Source organism: Carassius carassius, chromosome 27 (assembly GCF_963082965.1).
Source record: "Carassius carassius chromosome 27, fCarCar2.1, whole genome shotgun sequence".
NCBI lineage: Eukaryota > Metazoa > Chordata > Actinopteri > Cypriniformes > Cyprinidae > Carassius > Carassius carassius.
The window spans coordinates 14019693-14046426 of NC_081781.1; the positions used below are offsets into that span (position 1 = coordinate 14019693).

A 26734-nucleotide genomic window follows, 5' to 3' on the forward strand; every position below is an offset into this window, starting at 1 on the left:
CATTCTGGCAGATCAAAGCTCTTATGAATAAGTATAAATAAGTCAGTAAGGCTATCTGGGTTTACCTGAAGTTTGGAGAGCTCTAGTCTTTTGGCAGGAAGGTCATGGAGGCGAGCGCTGCTCTCCTGCACACTGATCTCAGACCTGTTCAGCCAGTATTGAAGGGGTTCCACACTTGCCTCAAAGTCAAGCATCTGAGACTGCAAGACCTAAAAGTACATGTTCATAGACGTTACATGTTCCTTAAGCTGTATAAGGTTTTTAATTTTGTTTAAATTTGTTGCTTATTAACAGTTGTTAAATGTAGGTATTGGGTTGGATTAGGGATGTAGAATATGGTAATGCAGAATATGAGCTTTATAAGCACTAATAAACAGCCAATATGTCAATAATAGGCATGCTAACAAACAAATAGTTAATAATGAGAAGTGGTCCCTACACTAAAGTGTTACTAATTAAATTAAATTTGCAGAGACACTTTTAATTATTAAAAATGTGAGCGTGGTATTAAAAATAAAATAGTAATATGCAGAGATGTCTTTAAAAAATTTACTCAAACTCTACTAAGCTTACTCTACTACTAAAATAAAATAAAAAACATTATACATAAAATATGCAGAAACGAATGTACTCCTCTCTATGCAGTTCTACCTGTAAGGCCGTCTCTCTTCTCAGTAAGCTATCCATCAGGCTCTTCCAGTCATCTTTGGCTGCATTTACTTTGGTCCTGATCGCCTGCACTCTGTCGGCAGGCATCACGCTACTAAGCTGCTCTCCATAGGTCAGGACAGCATTCAGTCTGGTCTGGCCCTGCTCCTTGTCACTTTTGAACTCCTGTGGAGCAGAATGAGCAAGACGTCAGACACACAGACACAAGTAGACTATCACAGAGCAGAGGGCAGCAAGTGCAATGAGTCACGTCCAGACATTGACAGCCACCCAGCAGGGATCTTTCACCATCTGTGAGGCGTGCACGTCCCGTCTTTTTTCTGTCCTTCTCCACTCAAACGGTACAGATGCAATTATGTATGACCCAAAGCATGTCTGCCGCTGTGTTGGTGGTTCAGGGCAGTAAGCCATGCGGAAACATTGTTCCACATTTTAAATGTATTTGATGGTAAATAAAAAATGAGGAGCGTTGTTTCCATCTTTCCTTCTCAGTAACCCTGTTCTGCATCTTTCTTCATACATCTCCCTTTTTATTGTTATCTATGCTACATCTAGGAGCACACAGAGTCGGTGCTGATCTGTGCTTTTTTTCTCTGCTGATTGTGGAGAAAATATGTGCAGTATTCTGTGGAATGAATTTATGTATGGAGACAAATGCTAAAAAGAGGTTGAACTGGTTTTGCTTGAGGACCCATATTTGTCATTGGACGGCAAGTGGTGACCGAATACAGTGCCAAAATAAGCGTAAAAATTGAATTTTAATGGTTTTATGGTCTCAGCAACTAAAAAATTTCCACAATAACCACACACTGTGGTCAAAACAAATAATGTTTACCCTCATTGCAAGTGAACTTGTATTTCGTCTTGGTTGGTGAGGACATGTCATGTAACCTGTACATGTTGGCATCTGCCTAATGTGTCTAGCTAACTGTGACAGAGGAATCTGTGGCAAAATACTGATTGGATTGTTACAGTAAGTCTTCTATGTCCATAACAAAAGAGACAGAGAGTAAATATATTGTCCTTTCTTTTTCTTTTTAAAAATTTGTCACCACATTGCATTAAATATATATTTTTAAATAAAAAAAAAAAATTACACCTCTAACTGTTAACTGCTCAAAATGAATAAATAAATTGAAAGAAGTAAAAAATTCAATACATTTAAAATAGTAAAAAGTAGTAAAATAGTAGCAAGAAAATATAAAGATGAATGTTCCTTATTTAAATGAGACAGTATTTCTGATGTGAACGGTGAACGTGAACAGGTTAACAAAACAAAACAAAATAAAATAAAATCCATCAGGCACACGGACCCTGAAGATTTTGATGTCTACTACAAAAGATACAGAAAGTGTTTTCTCCTCCCTTTTAAGCTAATATGGTAAATTGCATTTTATTTTTTCCATTATTTTTTAACAGATCAGACCAGTGACCCATCTTTGGGAGTTAAGAACCACTGACAATTACACTATTATGAGAAGATAGAAATAAAAAGCCAAAATATTAAAGAAATGAAAGTTGAGATATTTTAGGTAATCTGCAGAACTCTCAGGTGATTTCCGTCCAGGTCTAACTATGTCTCTTTCATCATAGCTATACATCATTACTGTGCATTTTCCGTGCTCTCTCATGAGTTTTCTACCGTGCTAATTGAAGTCATAAATAGACCAGTCTGGCACATCTTTGGCTGAATGGTGGCCTCATAAACTGGCCCATGGGACCTGAGAATGGGCTATCACTTTATCACTGTAGCCAAAATCTGGCTACTTTTACATGACAGGAATAGAGATAACCTGCTGTGGCCTGGCTACGGATGTGTTCCAGGAATCTTGAAATTTGCCCAGTTAGGATGTGCCCTCCTGGACAGAATACTGTCCACAACCATTCCACTCTCTCACCTGGATCTGCTGGAGAGCGATGAAGGCATCCTGGATGCTATGAGGGGAGTCAAAGCATTTGGCAGTCGAGATGTTGGCATTGACCATCCATTGCCGGAAGTCATGCAGAGAAGAACGGAAGCGTTGTTCCAGCAGCTTCTCCTTATTCTGACATTCCCGGGAGGCTCGTAGGCTTAGGCTAGGGAGGAAGATGCACAGAGCAGTTTTAGAAAAGGAAAGGGTGAAAAGGGGGGATGGGGGTTAAAATGGGTGAGTGTAGGGGGGCTGATAGCGCAAGGTGAGCAGACATCTGTTTCATTGACAGGCTCTCTCAGAGGGAGAGTTTGGATATCAGAAAGTGAAAACGCAGCAGAACCTGCACAGTGCACACATAAATATACAGTAGCATGTCTGCACACAGATACACACTCACACACACGAATGCGGATGAGGTTGAAGTGGGCAGTGGAGGGAAGATAAGCATGTTTTTTGCTGCTATACCTGAAAAGCATGCTAACGAGGCAAAGCCTGCTGTCATGACAGGTGCTCTCAGCTGAAACGCTCACTTTAGATGCAGCACTTTGAGGTGCAATATATCACAACCTTTCATTCACCTCAGTGCACTAAATTTATACTGCATGTGTAAATGTATTCCGTTAATTAAATAAAGCATGTGTATTTAACATACAAAACAATGAAATATTAATGAATGAATATATATAAAAATAAAAAAGAACAAACAACATTTTTGTAATAATTTATTCTTTTTTTTATTTCTATTTATTTATAATACTATTATTGCATTTATTTTCAACTATAGTTCTATAAATTATTTTTGCTTTATTATTAATATTATTATTTTAAATAGGTTTTAAACACATTTAGGTTTTTAAACACAGTTTTTACAAAATCTTTGAGGTCAATAAACACTGAAAATAACGGTTGAATTAATGTCTTTAGTACATTTTCACCTAATTTAGGCTTCAGTTTATTTATTTTTAATTAATTATATGCATTAATCGCTGAATATATAATTTATAATACATATAATTTTTTTCACATTTCATAGTGTATTTTCAAAACTAAAAACAACCATGTTACTTTTTTATAAATGATTAAATTAAATAAATATAAAATAATATTAATTATTAGATGTTAGAATAAATAGCATTATATATTTTTTAATTTGAATCAATTATTTTTTTAGCTATACATTATTATAAATTATTTGCTTATTTTTAATATGTTCCCTGCTCATCAACATACAGTCTTTACAATATCCAAAATCTTTAAGGTCGATAAACAATTAAACCAACCACATGCCATAAGCAGTGGAGACATTTTTGGGATCCTCTGTAAGAAACATCCATCTTCTACTTGTCTACAAAGGCTAAACAAGCTTCCAAGGAATGGACTGCTAAATAAAATTAGGTGGTGACCATTTGACTTCAAAAACCTTCAACCTCATGCATATGCATTCATGTCAGCGGCACACTCACCTGTTGTGTAGCTTGATGAGAGCGCTGACTCTGTCCGACTGCAGACCTAGATCACTGGAAAACCCACACAGCTCATTGAGCTGCGCCTTCAGCTTCTCCTCCATAACTTCAGCTGTCTGAAGCCCCTCTAGAACACCCTGATGAAAACACACAAAGCAGGGGTGAGTGTCAATAACACTTAAAATCTAATTTATCGGTTTGATGCTTCTTCATGCACAGTTGTGCACACACACACACACACACACACACACAGTTGAGCATTGACACACAGCTCTATTCAACTCCAAGACAGGGCTTCTTACAAAAGCATTTCTGTTCTTCAAGTCCAGGAAGCCTTCCCACTTCTCCGAACATGCCTGAGATTATACAGAGCCAAAGCGGTGCCTCTCTCTCTCTCTGTGCTTCCACCCTCCCCCTGACCCTCTCTTTAAAAACAAGAGGGAAATGCTTCCCTGACTTCCCCCTATAGAACACTTCCTCCCTCAATCTCTCTCCTCCTCTTCCTTCTCTCACTCCTCCCTGTCTTCCACTTCGCGCGCTGTGGTTCTCCCTCTCTTTCACACTCTTTGGCAGCTATCATTCACTCTTCCTCGCCTTTGACATGTTCCCTCGTTTGTGTTCCCACTCTTTCTCTCTCCCTCCCTTTCACATTCTCCCCTCCTTCTTCCCCGCCTCCTCTCCTCTTCTCTCTCCCATTGGGAGTCAGCTGTCAGATGTTGAGGAGCTTGAGCCGCGCAAACGAGCGTGTAACACAAACAAGTCCGGACACCGGAAACACGGAATGAGAGAAAGTAGAAAAAAATAAGGAAACACTGAGGGACTTGAGGAAAAACAGAAGTAAAGAAGGAGGAAAAATCTGCAATCCTTTTTCAATTATCTGAGCAGTAAGAAGCAGATGGAAGTATAAACAACCTCAGCAGCAGGAAAACATATTAGGACTCAATGTAGTTTATGAGAAAGATCCAGACATATAACGAAAACAGATAAACAAGAGAGGAAAGGGGAAAAATAGATGCTCTGTACTATATAGGCTAAATGTTAGCCTATTTTCTGCCTATAACCTTGTAAATGAGTGTGTTGTTACAAAATGATAAAATCGTTCACCAAACTGTGTGACTTTCCAAACAGTACGTGTGAGAGCTTACATAATATACACTGTAATTAAACAGCATTTACCTTATACACTCCCCCTTCCCTCTTCATCTCTCTCAATTACCTTGGCGACCGTCCATCCCTCCACCGCCGCAGCTCCGCTATTCCTCCGCTCGGCGCTGCTCAGTCCCTCGCTCCACTCCTTCAGCTGGCCCTCCAGCTTCTCCATTTCTCCCTCCAACTGCGCTGTCAGCCGTGTCTGCTCCCGCTCGGCCTCTGTCGCCGCGGCCACGGCGGTCTCGAGGGCGTCGCGAGCGCGTAGTGATGCTCCCTCCCACTGGTGCAGCGCTCGCGCCAGCGCCGCCACTTCTCCATCCATCAGCTCGCAGCCCGCAGCCGCCGTGTGCCTTCCGGCTCTCTCCACGCTCAGCCGCACGCGCCGCAGCCGCTCGCGCCCCTCGCACGCGCCGCGCTCCAGCAGCTCCTGAAGGAGGGAGGGAGGGAGGGAGGGAGAGAGGGAGGGAGGGTAAAGTTGCTACGGAAACTGCGGCATTGGTGGCTGCTTGTTATCCGAGTACTGCCGCTGCCGCTCGTGATTCTCACAGCAGTGAGACTGAGTGACTGTTCAAGCGCGCTAAAAACTCTCACATCGGATCTGTTCCTCACGCTTCAGAGGAGAAGCTCTCCTTTCTGCCACCTCCCTCTTTTTTAATCCATCTCAATTACCATCATTTCCCTACATGAATATCTACTTGTTTACTTAGTCTAAGCAATTAGAATTGCATTCATTCAGCAATGAGTAGGTATTATCCAATGTAAAATACATTTTTAAATATTATTTTTTGCAATTAAATGTTTCATTGATAAATAGTTATTAATAAATGAAATTAAATGTCAGTCAAATTAAATAAAATTAAAATGAAATACAATAGCAGCGCAGAGTAAGAAAGTTGCAGTTTCAAAAAAGTGTAAAATTAAAAAAGATCAAGAAGATTACAGTATAAAATAATAATTTAAACGTTCAATAGGAAAACAAAATATATGTGACCCAGGACCACAAAACCAGTCAAAATGTAAAAATTGAGTACATCATCTGGAATCTGAGAGTGCAAAAAAATCACCTTTAAAAATGCAATGCAATGCATATTACTAATCAAAAATTAAGTTCTTATATATTTACGGTAGGAAATTTGCTAAATATCTTCATTGAATATGATTTTTACTTAATATCCTAATGATTTTTGGCATAAAAGAAAATTCGATAATTTTGACCCATATGTACCCATACTACTTTTGACTGGTTTTGTGCTCCAGCATCACATATTCATTTTTATTTATTTTAGTCATTAACCATACAAAAATATTAGGATAGATTATAAAAAATTAGAAAGCAAAGATAACACATTTATTTCAGGCATAACAGCTTTCCACTCACACAAAAAAAATGCTTGTTCTAAAAAACCTTTATGTCCATTGTAGGAATTTTAAGGTGATGATCCCTAAAAATAAACTACAGCTTTAAAGCTAAAGAGATGGAAGCACTTATTTGAATATAATTTATTTAAAGCGCTGCTGTGTAGTCTTATTATCCTTTATCACATCTACCACTCTCTCCTGACTGCCATTGATTATCCAGGGAGAAATGTGCAAACAGCATAGAAATTTCCCACCAATTTCCCCCCTTCCTTAACGCCTCTTATTGCTCTCTCAGTGCCTCTGGTACTTTTCTCTCATTTTCTTTCTCATCAAACACACACCCTGTGTTATGGAGATTTTCTTTCTCATCAAACATGCACACAAAGTGTTATGGAGATAAGCAGACGGCATAATGAGCTAATCAGCACAGAAATATTGCAGATCCATAACAATAGCAAAATCTAACAATCTGCATCCATTGATTTGTAGTCCTGTGAGTGCATGTAGTACAGAAACTCTGACCTTGGAATGAAGCATACAGTTCTTTTGCCCTACTCACATTAATGTGCAAACATTCGACCACACACATACACTCACAGTTTAACAAACAAATGCTCCATTTAAACCTTTTAATACACACAGTTATTTTTGTTTATTCTGGGTATTACGTTTTTTGTAGATTCTTTTAACGTTCTGTTTTCTTTGTAAACTGTACTGTACTTTTCACTAATTTCTCTATTTCGGGGAATTCAGTTTTCGAATATCTCTCTATCTATTTATACACTCACACTAACATAATCATATGTGCAGATGAAATGCAATTATGCATTCATATCATCAGTGTCTCACATAATTTGACATGCAGTCTCACACCATCTCATCTGCTTCCAAGAATGTATTTGTTCTTTTCATTTCACACCATTCACAGTGAAAGATGATGTTTGTAAATGAGTAAAAAACTATTTGCAGGTTCTTTCTATCATTTTCCACAGAGGTTGTTGAAAAACCCTTATAGAGAAGACAAGCTTTTTCACAAAAAATGGAATGTTTAATAAATGTCTAAAAGCTTTGCGGAATTATGAAAATGTAATGAAATGTACACAAAAGTGGACTACATAAAACATAATGCAAATGAGAGTCTGACACAAAATAACATCTTCAGTGGTATGACATGCTATACTATATTTTATAGTTATAAAGAAAGAGGTAAAAAGTTTTAGGATAATTTTTCAAATAATCTTTCATTTAATTATCTTACCCGAACTTCAGTCAACTTCCGACTTAAGGCTGGAGAGTCACCGGATGGGTCAGAGCATTGCTGAAGCTCCTCCCCTACCACCATTAGCCAATCAGTGAGCTCCCTGATTGTTTCCATGTACTTCTTATGTTCGAGAACAACATCCTCTGACAACCTGACTCTCTCCTAAATTAGATCAAATAGTAATTAACTCATTTACTTTGGACATAAACACTGTATATAACTATTACACTACGACTATCCTCTAAACATGAACAATACTTCACCTCTGCTGCAGCTTTGACATCCTCAGACTGTGCCCTGAGGAGAACCATTTCTTCCTCCTTAAAGATGGGGTCACCGGTGCGTTTGTAAAGTTCAGCCGCACTCTCCTCCAGATAGCACAGAGCTCCCTGGTGGTCCTCCACATCTGATGACAGCAAGCGCAGTCTCTCCAACTGCTTTCGTTTCTCCCTGAGTCCAAGCTGGGGCTCAAGAGGACCTTTAACCTCCAGCCCTACTCCCTCCAGCCATCTCTGCAGCTGTGCACGAGACTCCACAAACAAATCCCACTGATTAACCGTCCATTCCAATCGACTAAAACACAAAGGACAGATAAGAGGAAGAGAGAGATGTGACCTTTTAAAAGAAAATTGGATTTTTTATTCATGCAATTTTTACAATATATATTATTCAGTATATTTAGCAAGATAGAATACTAAATAGAGCAACAGAAAGATAGAACGATAAATAGAATGATAGAACGAGAATGATAGATAGATAGATAGATAGATAGATAGATAGATAGATAGATAGATAGATAGATAGATAGATAGATAGATAGATAGATAGATAGATAGATAGATAGATAGATAGATAGATAGATAGATGGATAGATAGACAGACAGACAGACAGACAATTTTCCAATTCAGCAGCAAGAACCCCATTATCAAACCATGACCGAATTATTAAGCAAGATAATTAAAAAAAACAGCTCCATCATTACACCCTTGGTGTAAATTGAAACTGATAGAGCCAGATAATAACTTGGTTACCATAGTGATGATGAGTTTAATTGAATAAAAGCGCAGGTGCCTGGTACATGCTGTCAAGCACACTTAACAATTTAAAAACAAACCACTATGCTCCCACTCTTATCGCTCTTGACCGAAAATACCTTAATGGCCCTGGTAATTATATTACTACTGATGTTTCCATTATTTTCATTTAAATGCAACTGTCAATTGAACTAAACTTCTGCAATGATGGTCATTTAACAAGTTACCAACAGGTTACCTGTGGCAGCTCATAGCTCTCAAAAGCAGTGCCGCCCATGCGTCTTCAACTTCCTGAAGCTTCGAGCAAATCACTCCTCGTTCCACTTCTCCACTGCTCTTTATGGCCAGCTCTGCCTTCCCAGCCGCCATGTTGAGTTTTACCTCGCCCTCTCCCTTCATAAGCAGGATATCCTGGATGAGAGGAAACAAACACAAGTTACAGCTACTGTACAGATACAGGCCAGCCATTCTAAAAATATGACTTCCCCTTAAACAGTATTGGGGAAATGTCAGTTGAGTGTTACATGTAAACCATATTTCATGGGTGACAGGACAAAAATGGCCAAAAATTATTGCTGATGCTAATTCTATTTTTATGATCTTATACAAAAATGATGTCTTTTCTTCATAAATCTCTGTCCCTAGATCACAAAATGTGTGGATTTTCCAGTTGTTGTTTCCTACAATTTTTCTGCATGTACCTGTGCTCGCTCAAGTTTCTCTTCCACCTCCTTTTTATTCCCCTCCGTGCTCTCCAGTTTCTCTAACTTCCTCTCAACATCCTCTAGCCAGGTTTCCACCGCCTTTAGTCCTTCCTCAAATGTCTGGTACTCCTGCAGGCTGCGGACTCGACTCCTGGCCTCCTGCAGCAAATCCTGGTGGTTTGAGAGCAACTCTGCTGCCATACCATTCTCTGATCTAGATCCTCTCTCTGTTATTGTGAGCGAGGACTGACACAGACGCTCAAGAGATGCCCTGTGAAATAAAAGATAAAGGCAGCTCAGATTTGCTCGTGATGGATACACAAGCATATGTACATACATGCACACACAAAAATGATCACTTATATCTGGAACATTCTTCTCACACACATGCACACAGCCTGTCCATATGTACCTCCTCATCAACAGCTCTCTGTGGATTTCCTCCACTCTTCTCAGTTCTCCTGAGCAGTCGGGGGCTGCAGACTGACTCTCACCCCATTGAGGAGCATCTGTCTTCAGCCTCAGCTCCAGCTGTTTCAGCCAGTCGCTCATCTCCACCACACGCATTTCATACCTTAATAAGAACAAGTACACTTGATTTACCTTAAAATACTATCAAATCTGATTTCATTTCCATTCACAGTATAGTACATGGATGGATAAATAGGTCATTGTCACATTGTACCACATTATAGGCTACAGATAGGACAGTCTTTCATTATTATCTGGGACAAGATCATTTAGACCACTGGTCTAAAATATATTGAAAAGATGCAAATCGTATTAGTTCTTGGTCGCAATATCATAATAAGGGGAACATGGGGGAATTTAAAATTATTTCACTATTTTGTCTTGAGCAGATGTTATAATTTCTTGCCATTCGCACAGGTGGTACTGTATACACCCCAACTTCAAAAACTGATTATTTTTTAATAAATACTGCAGGTGTTTCTTCTTTTCAATTTGTTTAATCTAACTTAAATTTTAACAGAACATTTTTGTCTTGGGTGTATTGTTTTTATAATATATATATATATATATATATATATATAGATAGATATATATATATATATAGATATATATATATATATATAAAATCTCACCTTAATCACACTTTACATCGTGTTTCCTTTTATAATACACTTTAAATAACAAAAGCCAGTTCCTAGATTACATCTGCCTCAAGGAAGTTACATCACTTAGGTAGGAAAAACAGCAAAGAATAGCAAAGAATTTGATGAATTCTGTGCTTTGACTCACCCAGAAAACATTCCTGCCTGGTTGATTTAATAACAGGAAACTGAAAACACTTCAAATGATGAATTTGACAAGCAATTCCTAACTTTAACTCTCAAGATGCAGTCACATTTACTGCTTTTGTGTGAAATACAGGAATAATCATGACAAAATGTACATATTTTTGTTTTTAAATAAATTATATATAAAATGTTGAGATTTCTGGCAATATTGCCTAGTTACATATCTCCACCCACACAGAGGACACAGACAAAACAATAGGTTAGCTATTGGCCATAACAGAAACATTTTGTGTCAAGGTTCAGCAAACTTGAATCTGACATGAAATTTGCATAGGGAAACTACACTATTATTTCCTACAGAAATCCCTGTAAAATTCTGCTTAATTACACTGATCAATGGTAAATGTGACAATATTTATATTGTCCATACTCCTAAATCTCCACCCTCTTGGGTATGATGTTATTTGTCTTGACATTTTGTAAATAGTCAAGATATAATGAATATGTCTGAGCTTAGATCGTAGGCTCAGGGAGAACATTTTACCCATTTAATAGGCTGCCACTTTCTTCCAGGGCCCGTATGCGCTGTCGGCAATCCATGACAAATGAATCCAAGGCATAATGACAAGAGTCCAGTTGCTCCTGTATGCTTCCAGTCCCACATTTGCTGAGGTGCAAGAGGAGTCTCTCTCCATCCTCACAAACACGGGCCAAGCGCTCCTCACCCTCCATGACTTCCTCTACTGCTGTCTAAATATGAGGGAATAAATGAATCCTATTACTTGAGGGACAGAATGAACCATTGTTATTAATAATGTTAAATGGCTCCTAATCCCAGATTTTAAATATGGAATAATCCTCTATTAGTTGGAGGTCTGAAATCATTGTTTCCCTACTGATTGGTAGTTGCCTTATTGCTATGCTCTGGTGCAATGTTTTATTACATGGCTGAGTCATTTGTTGTATGACGCTACCTTGAGCTTTTGTTGCTTGGCTGAAATAGCAACAGCATCTCCTGTTTGCTCAAAGCAGTCCTCAATTCCAGCCCTCGACTCAGACAGCCAACAGTGAAAAGCATGTGCTTTCTCTAGCAGAAGGAAAGACAGAAAGAGAATGACAGTTCATAAGAAGAAGTATATGTGAGCTGTAGCTGCATGCGGACAGATGGACTGTGTAGGTGTGTATGGATGGAACAGCTCTCTGTTGTCTTAGTAACCAGCCTCAACCAATTCCACCAGGAGCAGTCATAATGTCAGTGGGAGAGGCAGCATCTGAGGCACAGGTGTATGGCAGTCATGTTTTTAGGAAGTGTCGTGTGGTATCATTTCAATCAAACATAAATAAATAAAATATCTATTATAAACTATTCATGAGCCATTTTAATAGTAAGGACCTTTGAAATCCAATTTATAGTCTTATAACTGACAAGTGAGAATTGGTCCCTATACTAAAGAATTATCTTAACTGTACTATTCATTCATTTAATATGATTTACTGTTACACTCACCATTGAAGCTCTGCAGAAGAGCATCCTGAAGAGACCCCAAGATCTGGCTGCGGCGTTGTGTCACTTCCTCATTCCACTTGACCAGGTGGGAGACAGCATCACCCAACAGAGTCAGGTGCTGAGTTGGATACGTTCTGCACAGTGCTCTGAGAGACTCACTTGCTACATCCAGACTCACCTCTAATTGCTTTTGTGACCTCTCAACCTCCTGACAGAACAGGGAGAAAAAGACAAGGTGTGTCATTTTTAATTGAATGTTACATGGTAATAAAAAGCATTGAAGGCCCCCACTTGAAATTAACTGGTTGGCTGGATAAATCCTTGTGAATTTCATCATAATATTTGACTTGTATTGTGTATAAATACAGAACTCTGCCTCTGTATTTAAATAAAATTCAGCCAATTCACTAACCTTGATCTTAACAAAATTCTCTGGGTCAGAGGATGATGAAAACTCTGACAGTGAGTCCTCTGAGGTCTTCAGCTGCTCTGAAATCTGGGAAATTAGGTCTTGAAGCTGCTGCCTCTGGGACTTGAAGTCTTTATACATGCCGTTGGTCTGTTCATACACCTCTGCAGCATGGGAAATCTGCTTCCTCAGATCTGCAGCCATCACCTCAAAAGAGCAAGAACACAAGCTATGTTTACCAGTGGCCATGAATTGCAGGTTTTTTAACCTCTTTACATTCTAGATGATGAAACAGCACGTGTCACAACCACTGCTGATGATTACCTGCAGTTCAGTGTGTATGTGCTGGGTTTTCATCAGTTCCTGTAGCTGTGTCATCTTTGCCTGCAAGATCTTAAGTTCATCTTCCTTATTATCTAACTCCAGCTGTACAAACACATACATTCTGGTTCTTATTTTACCATAATTTGGTATTTTGTCATGTTATGTAAAATTTGCATTGGCTAAATAGATCTCACCTTGAACTCAGAGAGGTGTCCTTCCATGTCGTGAGCAGAGAGAAGACTGGCAGCTCCCTCACTGAGCTCACCAACAGAGATGGCACTCCAACACTCAATGTCATTGGCCATTTTATTAATGTCATTCCACAGCTCAAGAGAGCGAGTGTAAAGACTGATGTCTGCATCCATCCTCTCAGAAATCTGCACAACAACCAACTATAAGTGCATCATACACATAATATGGTGTAAATAATAAGAAGAATATTTGAAAGAGTAGACACACACAGGCATGGCCGTAGCCAGGCTTTAAAAATTAGTGAGGTCCAGGGGGTTTTTATTATAACCCCCTTATTATAGAACTGTGCTATAATAACTGCTATAAATACAACTAATTATATACACTAACACTTGAAAAGAGACAGAAATGTAGATGTTTTTGGAGGGATGCTCATTTTTAAATCATACCCTATTTATTGCATCAAAGTTTGTTAATACTTTCCTATATTTATGGGGTGGATAATTTTATCAGTTGTTTATTATTCATACAACCATACATGTTGTTACTGTTTTCATTTATAACCATTATATAGCTGATAACTTTGTCTAGTGCTCTTATGAATGTTTATAGCATGATTTGTGAAAGTTTAACTACTATACTGAATAGCATAGACTTCTTAATGGCTAGTGTTTGTGTATTTCATTTCACTTTCATTTCATAGACAGCATTTTGATAGCGTTGATAACGTTTCTGACAGGTAATATCATTTTATTTTTTTCCCTTACTGAATATTATATTTTGTCAGCAATACCCTGCCCATGGACTTTTTTGGATATGAGTGTCTATTTACACTAACTTGTGTCATATATATTGTGTCATACATATTTTGACGTGATCGACCCGGGTTCAAAAAGTTGAAAATAAAGTATTAGGGTAGGGTAAGGGTAGGTGTAGGGAGGGCTTTATTGTCCCAATAAAGTGGCATCAATTTAATTATTTGAATTAAAATTAAAATTTACACTCAGTAAGTTATTATTGCATACTGTTTTATAATGTACTACAATACTGAGGTGCATATAATTGCAAGTAGTATAGTAGTATTCTATCTATAGCTTTTTGCACTTAGTGTAAATAGCATATCAGTAAAATATTATGCTATTTGCACTTAGTGTAGTGCTGCCTTTTTTTGATTAATGCCAGACTAATGCTGGCGATGCAATGTTGCCAGATATTGCTATTAAAGTAAACAAAACCTATAAATAAATAAAATAAACTGAAATTATTTCAAATATTTTGGAAATGAGATAAGATAAAGTTATCATTGACCCTAAACCGCAACTTTAGTGAGCGTCTCGCACTCTAGCTCACAACTCTCTGAAGATTCGTTCACTTTGGCAGCGTCACGCAGCAATCATTTTCATACCACAGACGCTAAACATTCTGAATTATACATGCAGACATTCATATGAAGAGTTTAGCAGCAAATTAGTCAATCACAGAATTTTTTTTATTTTTGAACGTGACTTCAGTGACCTCATAGCTGGCTACGGGCCTGCACACAGGATGCATATATTTATATTCTACTGTACATCACCATCCAGGCCATATATGTATAGAATTTTCTTTGTACTTAGTACATATACCAACTACTGTATTTGTAGATTTTAGTGCTTTATGTTTCTTTCTTTCTTTCTTTTTGGTTATTTCTTTCTTTTCATCAATACCACCCTTTTCTCTGAACTGTTATTGGTTTATTTGTTTTTTGTATCATGTTTTTGACTACGTTTTTTACATTTTACATTTATTTCTTTCTTTTCAATACTTAAATTTGATCTGAATTGTTATTTTTATTTGTTGTTTTTTTGTATCATAAAAACAATAAATAAATGATAAAGAATAAAGGATGCATTGATACTGCTATTCTGGCCAGTATCAAAGACACAATATCTGTATGACAAACAATAATTTATTTTTTTATTTTAATTTTAACAATATCGAAAATTTAGAAATGAAGTTTTGCAAGAACAAAACTGATAGAAAATAAAAATACACAATGATTTTAACTAGCTACCATATCACATTGGGTGCCTATTCTCAATGTTCTCATTAACGTGTTTCACAGTCATTTGCAGAAGCAATCATTCTTAATGACCAATTCGAGCCTTCAAATGAGCATATTTACATGTTTGACGATAGGAAATGATTTGATACATCCCTTCCTCAAGTTATTTCATAAAGTGATGGAGACTAAACCAAGCATGCCAAATGATGTCTAATAAAAGGCATTTAATGCACTCACATCCAGCCACTGATCAACAATGGCATCTATCTCCATTGTGATATTTTCACTCCGAACACTTTCCTCTGGAAGCTTCTTCAATACACCGGTCAGGTGTTTGCCTGAACCAATGAGCTTATTCAGGTCCTCCTTAGTGGCCGCCAACTCTGGCCTCACCGCTTCCAGCTGAGCAAACAGAGATAACCTTATTACCTGTGTGCTTGTTATCATAGTAGAAATCTGTTGTTTAATAGGTGGCACACACTGAGTCACTAACCCGTGACAAAGCTCTGCGGATATCCTCTGGGTTGTGTGGGTCCGAGTGGGCCACTGTGATGGCATGAGCTCTCTCTACAACCGAGCTGATCCTGGTTCTCAGGGTCTGATATCCCCTACAGAGCTCCAGCAGGTTTGCACAAAGGTCATGGCTGTACGGGCACAAACACAAGCAGCCGAGTCTCAGATTTTAGGCACGAAGCGAGGGAAACATCAATAGAGCTTTGCAAAAACACACTGCAGTCTTGGCAATAGCTCAAAACACTCTCCCCTTTCTTCAGTTTCTTTAATCCAAAGGATAATCTATTTAGAGATTCACCCACATATCCATCAAACAACACACACACAATAAACCACATTTAAATCATATTTAAACATGGCAACAGTCACAACCTGTCAAAACACCCATCCATCAATGCACTGGCCCAGTCTAGCCTCTCCCTCCCATAAGTCATCCATATCAAGTTCAATTTGACAAACCATTCATCTATTCAAACATACTAAGTTTCAATGGGAACTTGGTGTACTGTATAAGGCTTGAATAGTATAATACTCACTCCTCCACAATAATTGCCCTAATCCTCTCCCAGGTGGACTGGACCAAGGCTACGTCCCGCTGGGCTTCCCCTGCCAGCTCAGAGTCTCTGTGGGCCAGTTGTTCTCCTCTTTCTCCCAACCACAGCTGACTGTGCTGCAGGGCTTGGAGCTCCTCTTCCAACTGCTTCAGCAGCCACAACCTGAAAAAATTATTAAAACAGTATTGCACAGATTTTGCCATTGTTACAGTAAAATTACAAAACTCAAATTACATTTGCTTACAGTAAACAACTAAATGGCTCAAAATGAAGTACACACTTATATTGTATATGAATGCTTTTAAATATACATATTATTATAAAACATATACATTAATTCTAAATTACTATATATATATATATATATATATATATATATATATATATATATATATATATATATATATATATAAATAAAACCACACACACACACCAGGATTATTATAGGTGCCTTTTTTCATTACTAGAAATAAAATTATTATAATTTTCAGTCTCATTTTAATTTAGTTTTACTTTATGTAGTAAAATTACTAAAACTTAAATTTTAACAAAACCTATATAGATATAAGAATATAAGAAAAAAAGAAAGAAAAAAATACTAATACTAAAAATGACAAACAACAAAATTACTAAAAATGTAACTAAAATTAAAGAATAAATTAAATATAATTGTGTATTATTGTTATTATTAATAATACTTCATAATCTATAAAGAATAGGAAAAATATATTTATTTCCACAGTGTTATTTATTTTATATATTTACACTTAAGAAAAAACACATAAAATGCCAGAGTTCAAATTTAATATATAGAAATTATATTAAACATATATTATACATTTGATAAAACTGACGTTTTAAGTGTTTATTTTAGTCAAGGTCTTTTGCTGATGTTTTGACAAATTTTTCTCGCAAATCCGAATGCAATGTTCATCACCTCTGAAACATTTTGAACACAGTTTAAACCTCTATTTATGTACAGTAGTGCTGTCCAATTGTAATCATACTCAAAACTGATTTCAGTACCAGAAATGAAATACCAGCCACATCAGAGCAGGTGTGAAAAGGCCCTAAAGACAGTAATGGCAGAGAAAACACATAAGTGCCTGTACCTCTGTTGGAAGGCATGCGTGCTTGCTTCTGTAGGCCATGGTATATTGGCTCTGTCCTCCAGCTTTGCCAGACTCCCAAGCAACAGCTCCTTCCATCCCCTAAAGGAACTCCACATGGTGGCTAGTGCCTCTGCCTCACTCTGCTTTGTCCCAATGTTTTTGTGAAGCACCTGCACGCCCAATGCAACATCATCCACCAGCCCTCTGCATGATGTTCTTTCCTCATCTGCCCCCTGTAAATGAAAATGTGCTTTGTTCAGGAGGATATCCAGGCTAATGGCCTGCACCTCCAGACATGCTAACTCCTTGGCGAGGTCCCCGAGTTCCTGATTTATGTCCCTGACTTTGCAGTCATCCCAGCTCCCTCTTTCTTCAACAGCATCCTGGAATGTCTGTAGAGAGATTCTGGCTTTATTGTAGGTCTCACAGAAGCCTTTTAGTTTGAGTAGAGCTTCATCACGATGCTCTATTAAACTCTGAGCTTCACTGAAGAGTTGAAGGAGGTCTTCCTTCCTGGTCTGGAGATGCTGCAGGTCTTTTGGGGCTAAAGATGGGCTGAGGGCATCTAGATGTGGCTGTAAGGCCTCCAGTGACCTTCCCTGGGTCTGAAGGGACACTCTGTCCTCCTTTTAATCATTGGAGAAAACATATACTTATTTATATTTTTCAATTCAGACATGAAAGGATGATGATTGGATGATATACTATAAAGACATAATATACCTTGGTTTTGGAATCAGTAGACTGTAGATCAGTGATGCTGACTTTGCAAGTGCTTTGGATGTGCCTGAGGAAGTTCTCACTCCACTGAGTCAGAGCAAGTGAGATCTGACTGAACTGCTCTAACTTAGAAAGATGGGACTGAAGTTCTTGAATCCTGAAAATATTAAATTAAAGGTCAGCTCCCACCCATCCATATTAAAGGAAACTGCAAATGAAATCGTGTAAAACTTGCAGTGAGAAACATACTGCACTTTACAAAGAATTAAATGAAGCCTTGGTGAGCATAAAACTACTTGCTAATGCTAATGCCAGGCAGGTCCTAATGTGGAACATCCTCATTATAGAGAGATTTTGCATATGTCCCCATGCATATTTTATGAGAACATCAGCAAACAGGACTAAAAAGCATCAAAATGATGTTGTTAGTACCTGAGTGGTATACTGGTACTGAGAGAACACCACCTCTCCTCCAGGTTACAGTGAAGATCTCGAAGCTCTGAGGTCCTTTCCTCTGAGGCCGAAGAGTACAGAGAATCTGCACGGGTCTCCAAACTTTCCAACAAAGCCTCCTGAGAGGGAACTTCTGACTGTACATCCTGGTACATCATTCAGAAAAAAAGGTTATTTGCAATTAAAGACACAGAGTCCCACATTTTCACACAACAGAATTTTAAAAAAGCCACCAAGAGTGTTGCCCTCCGACTTCACCTGCAGCATCTGAAGCTGGCTGTGTAGCTTCACATTGTCCGTGGTCAGGTATGGAGAATCTGAACTGCATAGAGATTCGCACCTATTCAACCAGGACTGCAAATGTGAGAGATCTCTCTCATATCTAAAAACCACAGAATCAAAGCGTTATGTTTTACATTACAGTTTTAATTTGTGTGACAAAGACCTCTTTCAACACACACTTTGTAACAAATACATTCAAACACATGCCTTTGCCACAGAGTCAACCGGTTTTCCAGTTTTGATTGTTTTTCAGTGGCTTGCTGGGTATGTAATTTGTGAGCTTGCTGAAGGTCAGCCACAGCTTTCTCCAGCCGTCCGCCATCAGACAGCCTCCTCCAGCCCAGACTCAGAGACATCAGCCTGGGCCCCAGCTGCTGTAGATACTGCACTACTTCCTGAGAATGAAAGAAATGCAGTTTGTGTCACAAAAATGTTACTCTAGCAGATTCAGGGGCCTTTAAATTAACAATCTTTTAAAAACAACAGTATTTGGTCTTGAAAAGAGGTCTCATACTTATGGCCCAGAGGCCAAATGTGGGGTTTATATTTTACATACAGCCTTACAAGTGTAAATAGTTTATCCTTTTTTCCACATGGCTTATTAAAAAACACAAAGATGATCCTAGGAGACAGCAACAAACTAATTAATATTTCAAAATAATTTTATTTATCAGACTGAAATAAAATGTAATATTCAGAAATCTCAAATTGTACACGTGAACTGATTGGTATGTATTTTAGTGTTTTTCCATTTAAAGAATGTTTGACTAATACATCAAAATTAGATTGTGATAGATGTATAAATAATGGTATTTGTTGAAGCTCTTGGCTAGTGGCCTCAGATTTGAGTTTGACACCCCAGGTCAATATGGGACTGTATATATGGTATTGAGATTGTTTTATTTAGGTCTTTAAGTCATCTGTTCCCAAACACTAACCATATGTTCATGGAGAGTTTTATATGTCATTGATGCTGATGTACATGAAGTCACTGGTACATTCAGTTTTTCCTGTAGTCCATTCAGGAAACCTTCCACCTAAGGTGCATGAAAGCATTGAGTAACACACATCTAAAATGGCTTAAATAATATCAACTCAGATGAGAAGATAGATCCATGTACTGTAGCTAGTGTCACCTCATTGAGATCTTGGATAAATTGTTTTGTATTTTTCAAGCTAGAGTAAAGCTCTGCTTCTCTTTGCTCCACACTGTTCTTAAACTCCTCCCGGTATCTTCCAATCTGCATCAGACGTGCTTTAATTCGCCCTGCCTCATTCGGTGTGACAAAATTAATTAAGGTATGAAATTCTGCCTCCAATCGGCTAAAGACGTCCATCTTCTCCTCTAAGACCTCCTTCAGCATCTAAGAATGAGCGAAAACAACGAGGAGACATCATTCACTGAGCGCTAAATGAAACCTATCATGTTGTCTGGTTAATTTAGTTATGTTTATTAAGTTACAGTGTTCTGATCCAGGTTTACAACATCCATTTTCTCTGTTTACCTGCACAGTGTGTATCTGCTCATCCAGGTTGGCAGAGGTTCTGCTGAAAGCTTCAAGCTCCTTCTTACTATCACAGACCCAATAGAAGAAATCCTCAGACTCACGGCTGAAACCTTGCCACCATCTGTGCATCATCTCCAGATCTGACAAACTATTGGAACAGAGACAAACAGGAAAGAAACATCACTTGTGAAAAATAAGTACACTTTAGGATAAATTTAAAAAGATAAGCAAGTCCAGAAATAATATCCTTTAGAAGAATTTAATTAAGAGCAAACTGAATGTAATGTTTTCAGACACTTAATTGCATGTTATTTACAATTAAATGAAAATGTATTATAGCGTGCTTTATAACAATTATATTATTATAACATGTGCTTTAGTATGTTTAGTAAAATAATGATGGTATATTTAAGTAATACTTTTAAATTAAAATTGTACTTAAGTTTGTTATTATACATACAGTAGTCATGAAAGTGCTCTGCACACAGTGTTTGATAGCATTTGTACAATTTATCTGCATTATTTAGCACCCACTTCGAAAAAAAAAAATTTAATCAGCATGAAATAACATTGCAAATTAAATATTCTTAAATTGTACAGTACATGTATATACAGTAGACACGGACATTTTGACTTAATTCTGAATTACATTTTCCTGAGGCTGGCCTGTGTCTCCTGCAGCCTCTCTTTTGTTGACCGGGCCTGATCCTGTAGTAAAGACTCATTCGGAGAACCAAGTTTAATATCTGCTGCCTTCTTCACCAGGGACTCAGCTCTTACCACAAACATGTTACCCTGCTCATGAAGATCCTAAATAAACACACATAGATAAGAGTATTATTCTCAGTTCAAAGTTCATTAAACAAACTGCTATATTTTCTATCTGTGCTCTCACTTTAACATTTTTCATTTCAATCTTGAGGTTGTCCAGGCTGCTGAAGATGAGCTCCCTCTGCAGGATAGGACTGACAAGACACACAAACTGCCAGATGGCCTCTCTCTCCAAGTCAAACTCCTGCCATGCACTCACATTGACCTAATGACCAATGAGAATCACACATCACTGTACCATCTAATTGTTGTAGCGGTGAAACCAACTAAAAGTTATCTGAATGATTACATTTCTTGCCATTTCTTTTTGTAGCATTACAAGCTTACACTTTATGCATAAACAGTAAATAAGTACTCGAACGGTAGCCAAACAGTAATGACTCTCTGTTGGAAACAAGCTCGGCCCTCTGAAGAAAGGATAATTTAAAGGTCTTTTTTGATTGCAAGGACCCCCCATTGTACACAATAACATTCAAAATTCCCATTAATTTTCCAGTTGTTTGTGATTTACTGGATAAGGATTAAGTTTAAGGATTTTATTATTTAATTTATTCATTCATTTTGCCACAGTCTTCGGCTGGTGTGCCCAAGATGGCCACCAGCTGACACTGTGTTTTTTCTGTGAGCACATGGCTTGTGTTGTGCTCTCTCTATTGTCTGACACTGCCTGTCTTGTTACCTCATTATCCTTTAAGTCACTCCACCTGTGTCTCCCTCGTTACCCTCCTCGTTTGTTTCCCTATATATTCTCCTGGTGTTTGCAGTCCTGTGCTGATCTGTTGTTTTATGTCATGTGTGTTATGGCTGCCTGTAGTTCAGTTCCTATCCTATCCTGCCTCCCTGTCTTTCCCCCTCAGGGTGGTTTTTGTTCATGAAGTCAGAAAAGTGGGCCCAGGGCATTTTAAGTTTGTGTCCAGTTTAGTGGACCCACAACTGATGTCAGTGCGAGCAGCTGGCATCTCTCTGCTGGTCTCAAGTCCGGTGGTCCTGTAGGACCTGAATTCTGTGGTCCCAAATCTGGTGGTCCTAGAGGACTTACTCGGATGGTCCCAGAGATCACCACAGAGCTACCTGATTTTGCTGATGCCATAATCAAGAAGCCGTATTTGCCTTTCACTTCATGGCTGTTCTGTGGGCATGGGCTGCTTCAAAGCCCACTCATAAGCCTGCTCCAGTTCCCCCTAAGGTGGCGACTTCTGCTACAGAACCTCCTGAGGTGGCAGCATCCACTTCAGCTCCTCTCTGGGCGGTGGTGCCCACTCCTGAACTCTCAGTCTGTCTTGTCCCAGCCAAGGTGACTACTGTTACTGTTGCTAAACTGTCTGCCGGTCCTGTAATGGCAATCAAGGCTGTTAATAACCTCTCGGTGCTCTTCATTGCAGTCCTGCCTGAGCCACTGGGGGGGGGGGGGGGGGGGGGGGTCATCGGATCTGCCCTTACTGCCTGCCAAGCTCCTGGCTCCGCCCTGGTCACACAACCGAGGTTGCTGTTTGGCGTTAGCCTTGCTGGTCTGTCCCTCTGGCTCTGCCCTGGTGGGCTTACCCTCCGCCCTGGCCTCCTACCCTGCTGGCACCCCCCTTGCCTTCACTGTGTCCAGGTCATCTTCCACTACACGGGCCTGGCCTGCCATCCCTCCCCCTGACCCTCCTCCGTTCTGCCACCCTATGGGATTTCTTTTGTTGGAGCGTCTGGAATCCACTCTTTAAAGGAGGGGTTCTGTCACAGTCTTAAGCTGGTGTGCCCAGGATGGCCACCAGATGACACTGTGTTTTTCTGTGAGCACATGGCTTGTGTTTTGTGTGTTTGGTGCCATGTGCTCTCTCCTGTCTATTGTCTGACCCTGCACATCTTGTTACCTCATTGTTTAAGTTGCTCCACCTGTGTCTCCCTCGTTACCCTTGTTTGTTTCCCTATTTATTCTCCTGGTGTTTGGTGCAGTCCTGTGCTGATCTGTTTTATGTCATGTGATATATCTTTCTGTAGTGCAGTTCCTAGCTTGCCTGTTTTTGTTTTTGTTTTGTTTTTCTCGGGGTGGATTGGTTCATTTGTTTAATTTTATTATTAAAAAGAGACCATTCTTTCTGCAACTCCTCTCCACACCCACCGACACATTCATCCATTACAATTTCTATCTAAACAAAAAGATTGGCATAACTAGAATTTTTTTTAATGAGAACTACCATTAGTCATTAGTTAAGATTCTAATAGTTTAGTTTAGAGTATTTTATACAATACCGAGTACACGGAAGTATAAACAGAAATAAATAATCTTATCAATCATAAAATTTATACATTTATATACAAATCCACATAAAATACATGTAACACTTAGGATCCTGCCTTTGTTGCTAAAATGCTATGAGTTAAATTATGGAAATCTTTCTGAAGAGTTTTTACAGACACTTCCATGGGACTAAAACGAATCATAATATGTGTAAATATCATTATTTGATTGAAAGCATTACCTGCAGGTGTTTCTCTTGAGCTGCCCAGTCTTCTTTACAGACATTACCTTGAGACTGGAGATCTGACACTTTTTTTTGCTGGGTTTTCATATTCTGCTATGTACACACCATGAAAGGGTGAGACAGACAAGATTGAGAAAGGAAAATGGAAGGGGAAGACAAAAATAAAATAAATGATTCTGGGATTTTCCCCCTTGCAATATCACGCATGACAAAGAGTCACTTATTCACAGTTAAGAGCAGATTCATAATGTCTATTGCATTATGTGTGTCAAGAAAATTAATTCTACCTGGTGAATGAGGAGCAACTGTTTGGCCTCTGTTACATTCTCCGCATTCAGGATTCTTCTGTGTTCCTGTGTCTGGATCACCTCCTCTACAGCCTTTATGTTCCCTTCATTGGCCACTGCAACAGGATCCTCCTGAGAAAACAATAAAAGAGTTTAACCATGCAAAATATCTTCAGAACAAAATGTCATGAACAATAATGCCACAGATATCTGTACAATACAAAAGTCCAGTAGATTATGCACAAAGATAGAAAATTATATTCCAAAAACCATATATTAACATTTGCATAACATTTTCTTTTGCAGACATTTCCTTTCCAAAGGTAACATGGCATTTATGGCCAATGAGCAAACATGAAGACATGAAGACCACCCTTCACCTCAGACAGAGACAGCAGCAGTGCAGAAAACTGTTGTGAGAATTTATCAAGAGCAGCTCTCTGTGTGTGAACCTCACTCTCAGGACTTATGTCCTCCAGGACAGCAAGACGAGCTTTGAGCCAGTCCAGAGTCTCGCCCTGAGCCTTTACCGCCCAATGCTGCATCTGCAGAAGGAAGAAGAGAGAGGTCAGCTGAAGTCCCCCCAGTGGACAGTGGTCTGCATTCATTAATCATGCAGATTTGGGGTGAGTTTACCTGGACTGAGGAGATTTCAGCATCACTCTGAGATGTCTGCTGGGAAAGAAGCCATCCAGATAGCTCACTAAACCTGGAGCACAGTAAAAAAAAAAAAAAAAAATCACACACCAAAAAAAATAACCTGATCACCAGCATATGTTGTCCCTTGTGAGAAAATTCACTCTGAAGTTCAGCCCTACAGTGCATTTAATAACCATGTTAACTATTTTACTTTTTTTGCATTGAATTGCAATTGACAAGCAATATGGACAGAATTCAATCTGTAATGTGTCCCAATTTGAAATGTAATATTTGCATCTCACCTGGCATGCCACTCTCTCCATTTATCCAGTAGCTGTTGTAATCTCAAGTGTGTTCGTTCTACTAAACCCCTGACCTCCGAAAGATGATCCCTGGTCTCCTCCAGCGTTTGATGGCCCATGTCATTCTCTGGAAGATCCTGACAGAGATGCTCCATTGTCTTTAGTCGCTTCTCACAAGCAGAAAGAGGGTTTTTCTGTCTGAAAAAGGCCTATTAAGATACACAAATCGATGTTAATTTTCAGTTTTCATCAAATGTAAGTTGCGAGATCTTTTCATCATCTTCTGTATCTCACCCTGTGTTCTTTGATCATTCTTTCACTACCGGCTGTGAGCAGGGCCTTGTCCTCCCTTTTCAGCTCTACCCGACACTCCTGTAGCGTGGCCATCACCAAACGTCTTTCTGTTTCCACCCGGAGTCTGAGCAGATGGGATGGAGCCTCGGCTTGTATGTCCTTATAGAAAGAAAATGCATCATGATTACTCCTTCAGAAGAAGTTTGGGTTTAACTGTCTTAATTTTCATATTTTTTAACCTTTCAACTGACCTTCCATTGCTTGTGCAGTCGCCTGACTGTCTCCCGCAGACTCTGTTGGTCTTCCTCAGAGATTATATCAGTGAGGTCATCACAAGCCTTTAAATAAGCACTTAAAATGTGCTGGTCCAGTCGCCCAAAGAAATCCTGAGCAAATAATTATACACTTAATTACAGGACAAGTTAAATATGTTTGAAGGTTAAGACATTATTGACGTACATTATGTTTGAAGAACAGCTCATCTGGTTCTCCCCTTTCCTTTAAACAGGCCTGGCCCACGCACAGCACCTTCTCCAGGTCAGCACGAGACTCTTCATATCTCCGCATGAGGTTGCCATTAGTCTCTGCCACCTGCCTCCATTCTAAAGCCTCCTGCATTAGAGCCTGACCACAGCAGAACACAGTTACTCTTATCAGCTCTGCAGCTGAGAAAAAAAATCCAAACTAGAGATTTTTTTCAATAGAACACAAGCAAGAAATCATTTTAATATATACTGATTTGGTGCTCTCTTATTTTATCAACACAGAAAACTGATTTGATGCTTGATATTACTGTGGAAAGTATGATTCTTTGATTAATAGAGAGTTGAAAAGAACAGGCTTTACTTGAAATTGATATATTCTGTAACACTAAAAATGTTTTTTTTTTAACTAATTGCTGAATAAAAGGAAAACTTTTGAATGGTAGTGTATGAACATTTTATTGCACATCTGTAATGTAGTACAACCTGTGCAGTGGTCTGAATCTCGGTAACTCTGTTCTGTAGGAAGGACATGTCAAAATTGTGTAGAGATTTCGCACAGCACAGCGCCCTCTGTAGGGACAGGTAAGTGCGCTCCATAGCGCAAACACAACGCTTACAGGTCTGCTGCTGAGTTTGTAGCTCCTGCCAAAAATGAATAAAACAGAAATAAACACAGAGATCAATTCTCGTTCACACAGATACAGGCAGGGACCTTTTCCCTACTGAATCCTTATTGGAGTACAGAAGACAGGCACTTATTTGTCACTTCATTACTACTTGACCACACTGTATTCTTCATGGCCCAATAATCTTTTTCTCCCAGTGGTCTGTACTGACCTGGCACATTTCCTGGTTGTGTTGCTGTGTGATGATATGTCCAGCATGCTCCGCTGTCTGGTAGAAAGCTGTGATTTGTTTCTCTAACTCCTCTAACAGAGGAAATAGAGCCTGGCACTCCCTCAGAATTAAAGGACACTTTTCATTCAGCTGTGTGCATA

General features: G+C 38.8%; 1 protein-coding gene across 1 annotated transcript in view; it reads right to left on the reverse strand.

Moving 5' to 3' along the window:
• syne1a (spectrin repeat containing, nuclear envelope 1a) overlaps positions 1-26734 on the reverse strand; it is a 122530-nt gene that overhangs the window by 73311 nt on the left and 22485 nt on the right. Inside the window, exons 20-58 of the mRNA XM_059512842.1 lie at positions 26574-26723; positions 26220-26378; positions 25711-25875; positions 25503-25637; positions 25252-25410; positions 24958-25166; positions 24653-24725; positions 24397-24561; positions 24017-24148; positions 23727-23822; positions 21326-21466; positions 21080-21240; positions 20428-20578; positions 20059-20286; positions 19861-19959; positions 19130-19317; positions 18899-19022; positions 18620-18786; positions 18191-18344; positions 17468-18093; positions 16338-16517; positions 15782-15932; positions 15526-15690; positions 13247-13429; positions 13053-13154; positions 12732-12935; positions 12320-12527; positions 11787-11899; positions 11357-11562; positions 9966-10127; positions 9551-9824; positions 9088-9260; positions 8078-8387; positions 7812-7976; positions 5262-5621; positions 4046-4182; positions 2568-2745; positions 652-834; positions 66-209 (exon numbers count right to left, since the gene is read on the reverse strand). Coding sequence (XP_059368825.1) covers positions 66-209; positions 652-834; positions 2568-2745; positions 4046-4182; positions 5262-5621; positions 7812-7976; positions 8078-8387; positions 9088-9260; positions 9551-9824; positions 9966-10127; positions 11357-11562; positions 11787-11899; positions 12320-12527; positions 12732-12935; positions 13053-13154; positions 13247-13429; positions 15526-15690; positions 15782-15932; positions 16338-16517; positions 17468-18093; positions 18191-18344; positions 18620-18786; positions 18899-19022; positions 19130-19317; positions 19861-19959; positions 20059-20286; positions 20428-20578; positions 21080-21240; positions 21326-21466; positions 23727-23822; positions 24017-24148; positions 24397-24561; positions 24653-24725; positions 24958-25166; positions 25252-25410; positions 25503-25637; positions 25711-25875; positions 26220-26378; positions 26574-26723 — 7080 coding nt within the window. The remainder of the gene's footprint in view (positions 1-65; positions 210-651; positions 835-2567; positions 2746-4045; positions 4183-5261; positions 5622-7811; positions 7977-8077; positions 8388-9087; positions 9261-9550; positions 9825-9965; positions 10128-11356; positions 11563-11786; positions 11900-12319; positions 12528-12731; positions 12936-13052; positions 13155-13246; positions 13430-15525; positions 15691-15781; positions 15933-16337; positions 16518-17467; positions 18094-18190; positions 18345-18619; positions 18787-18898; positions 19023-19129; positions 19318-19860; positions 19960-20058; positions 20287-20427; positions 20579-21079; positions 21241-21325; positions 21467-23726; positions 23823-24016; positions 24149-24396; positions 24562-24652; positions 24726-24957; positions 25167-25251; positions 25411-25502; positions 25638-25710; positions 25876-26219; positions 26379-26573; positions 26724-26734) is intronic.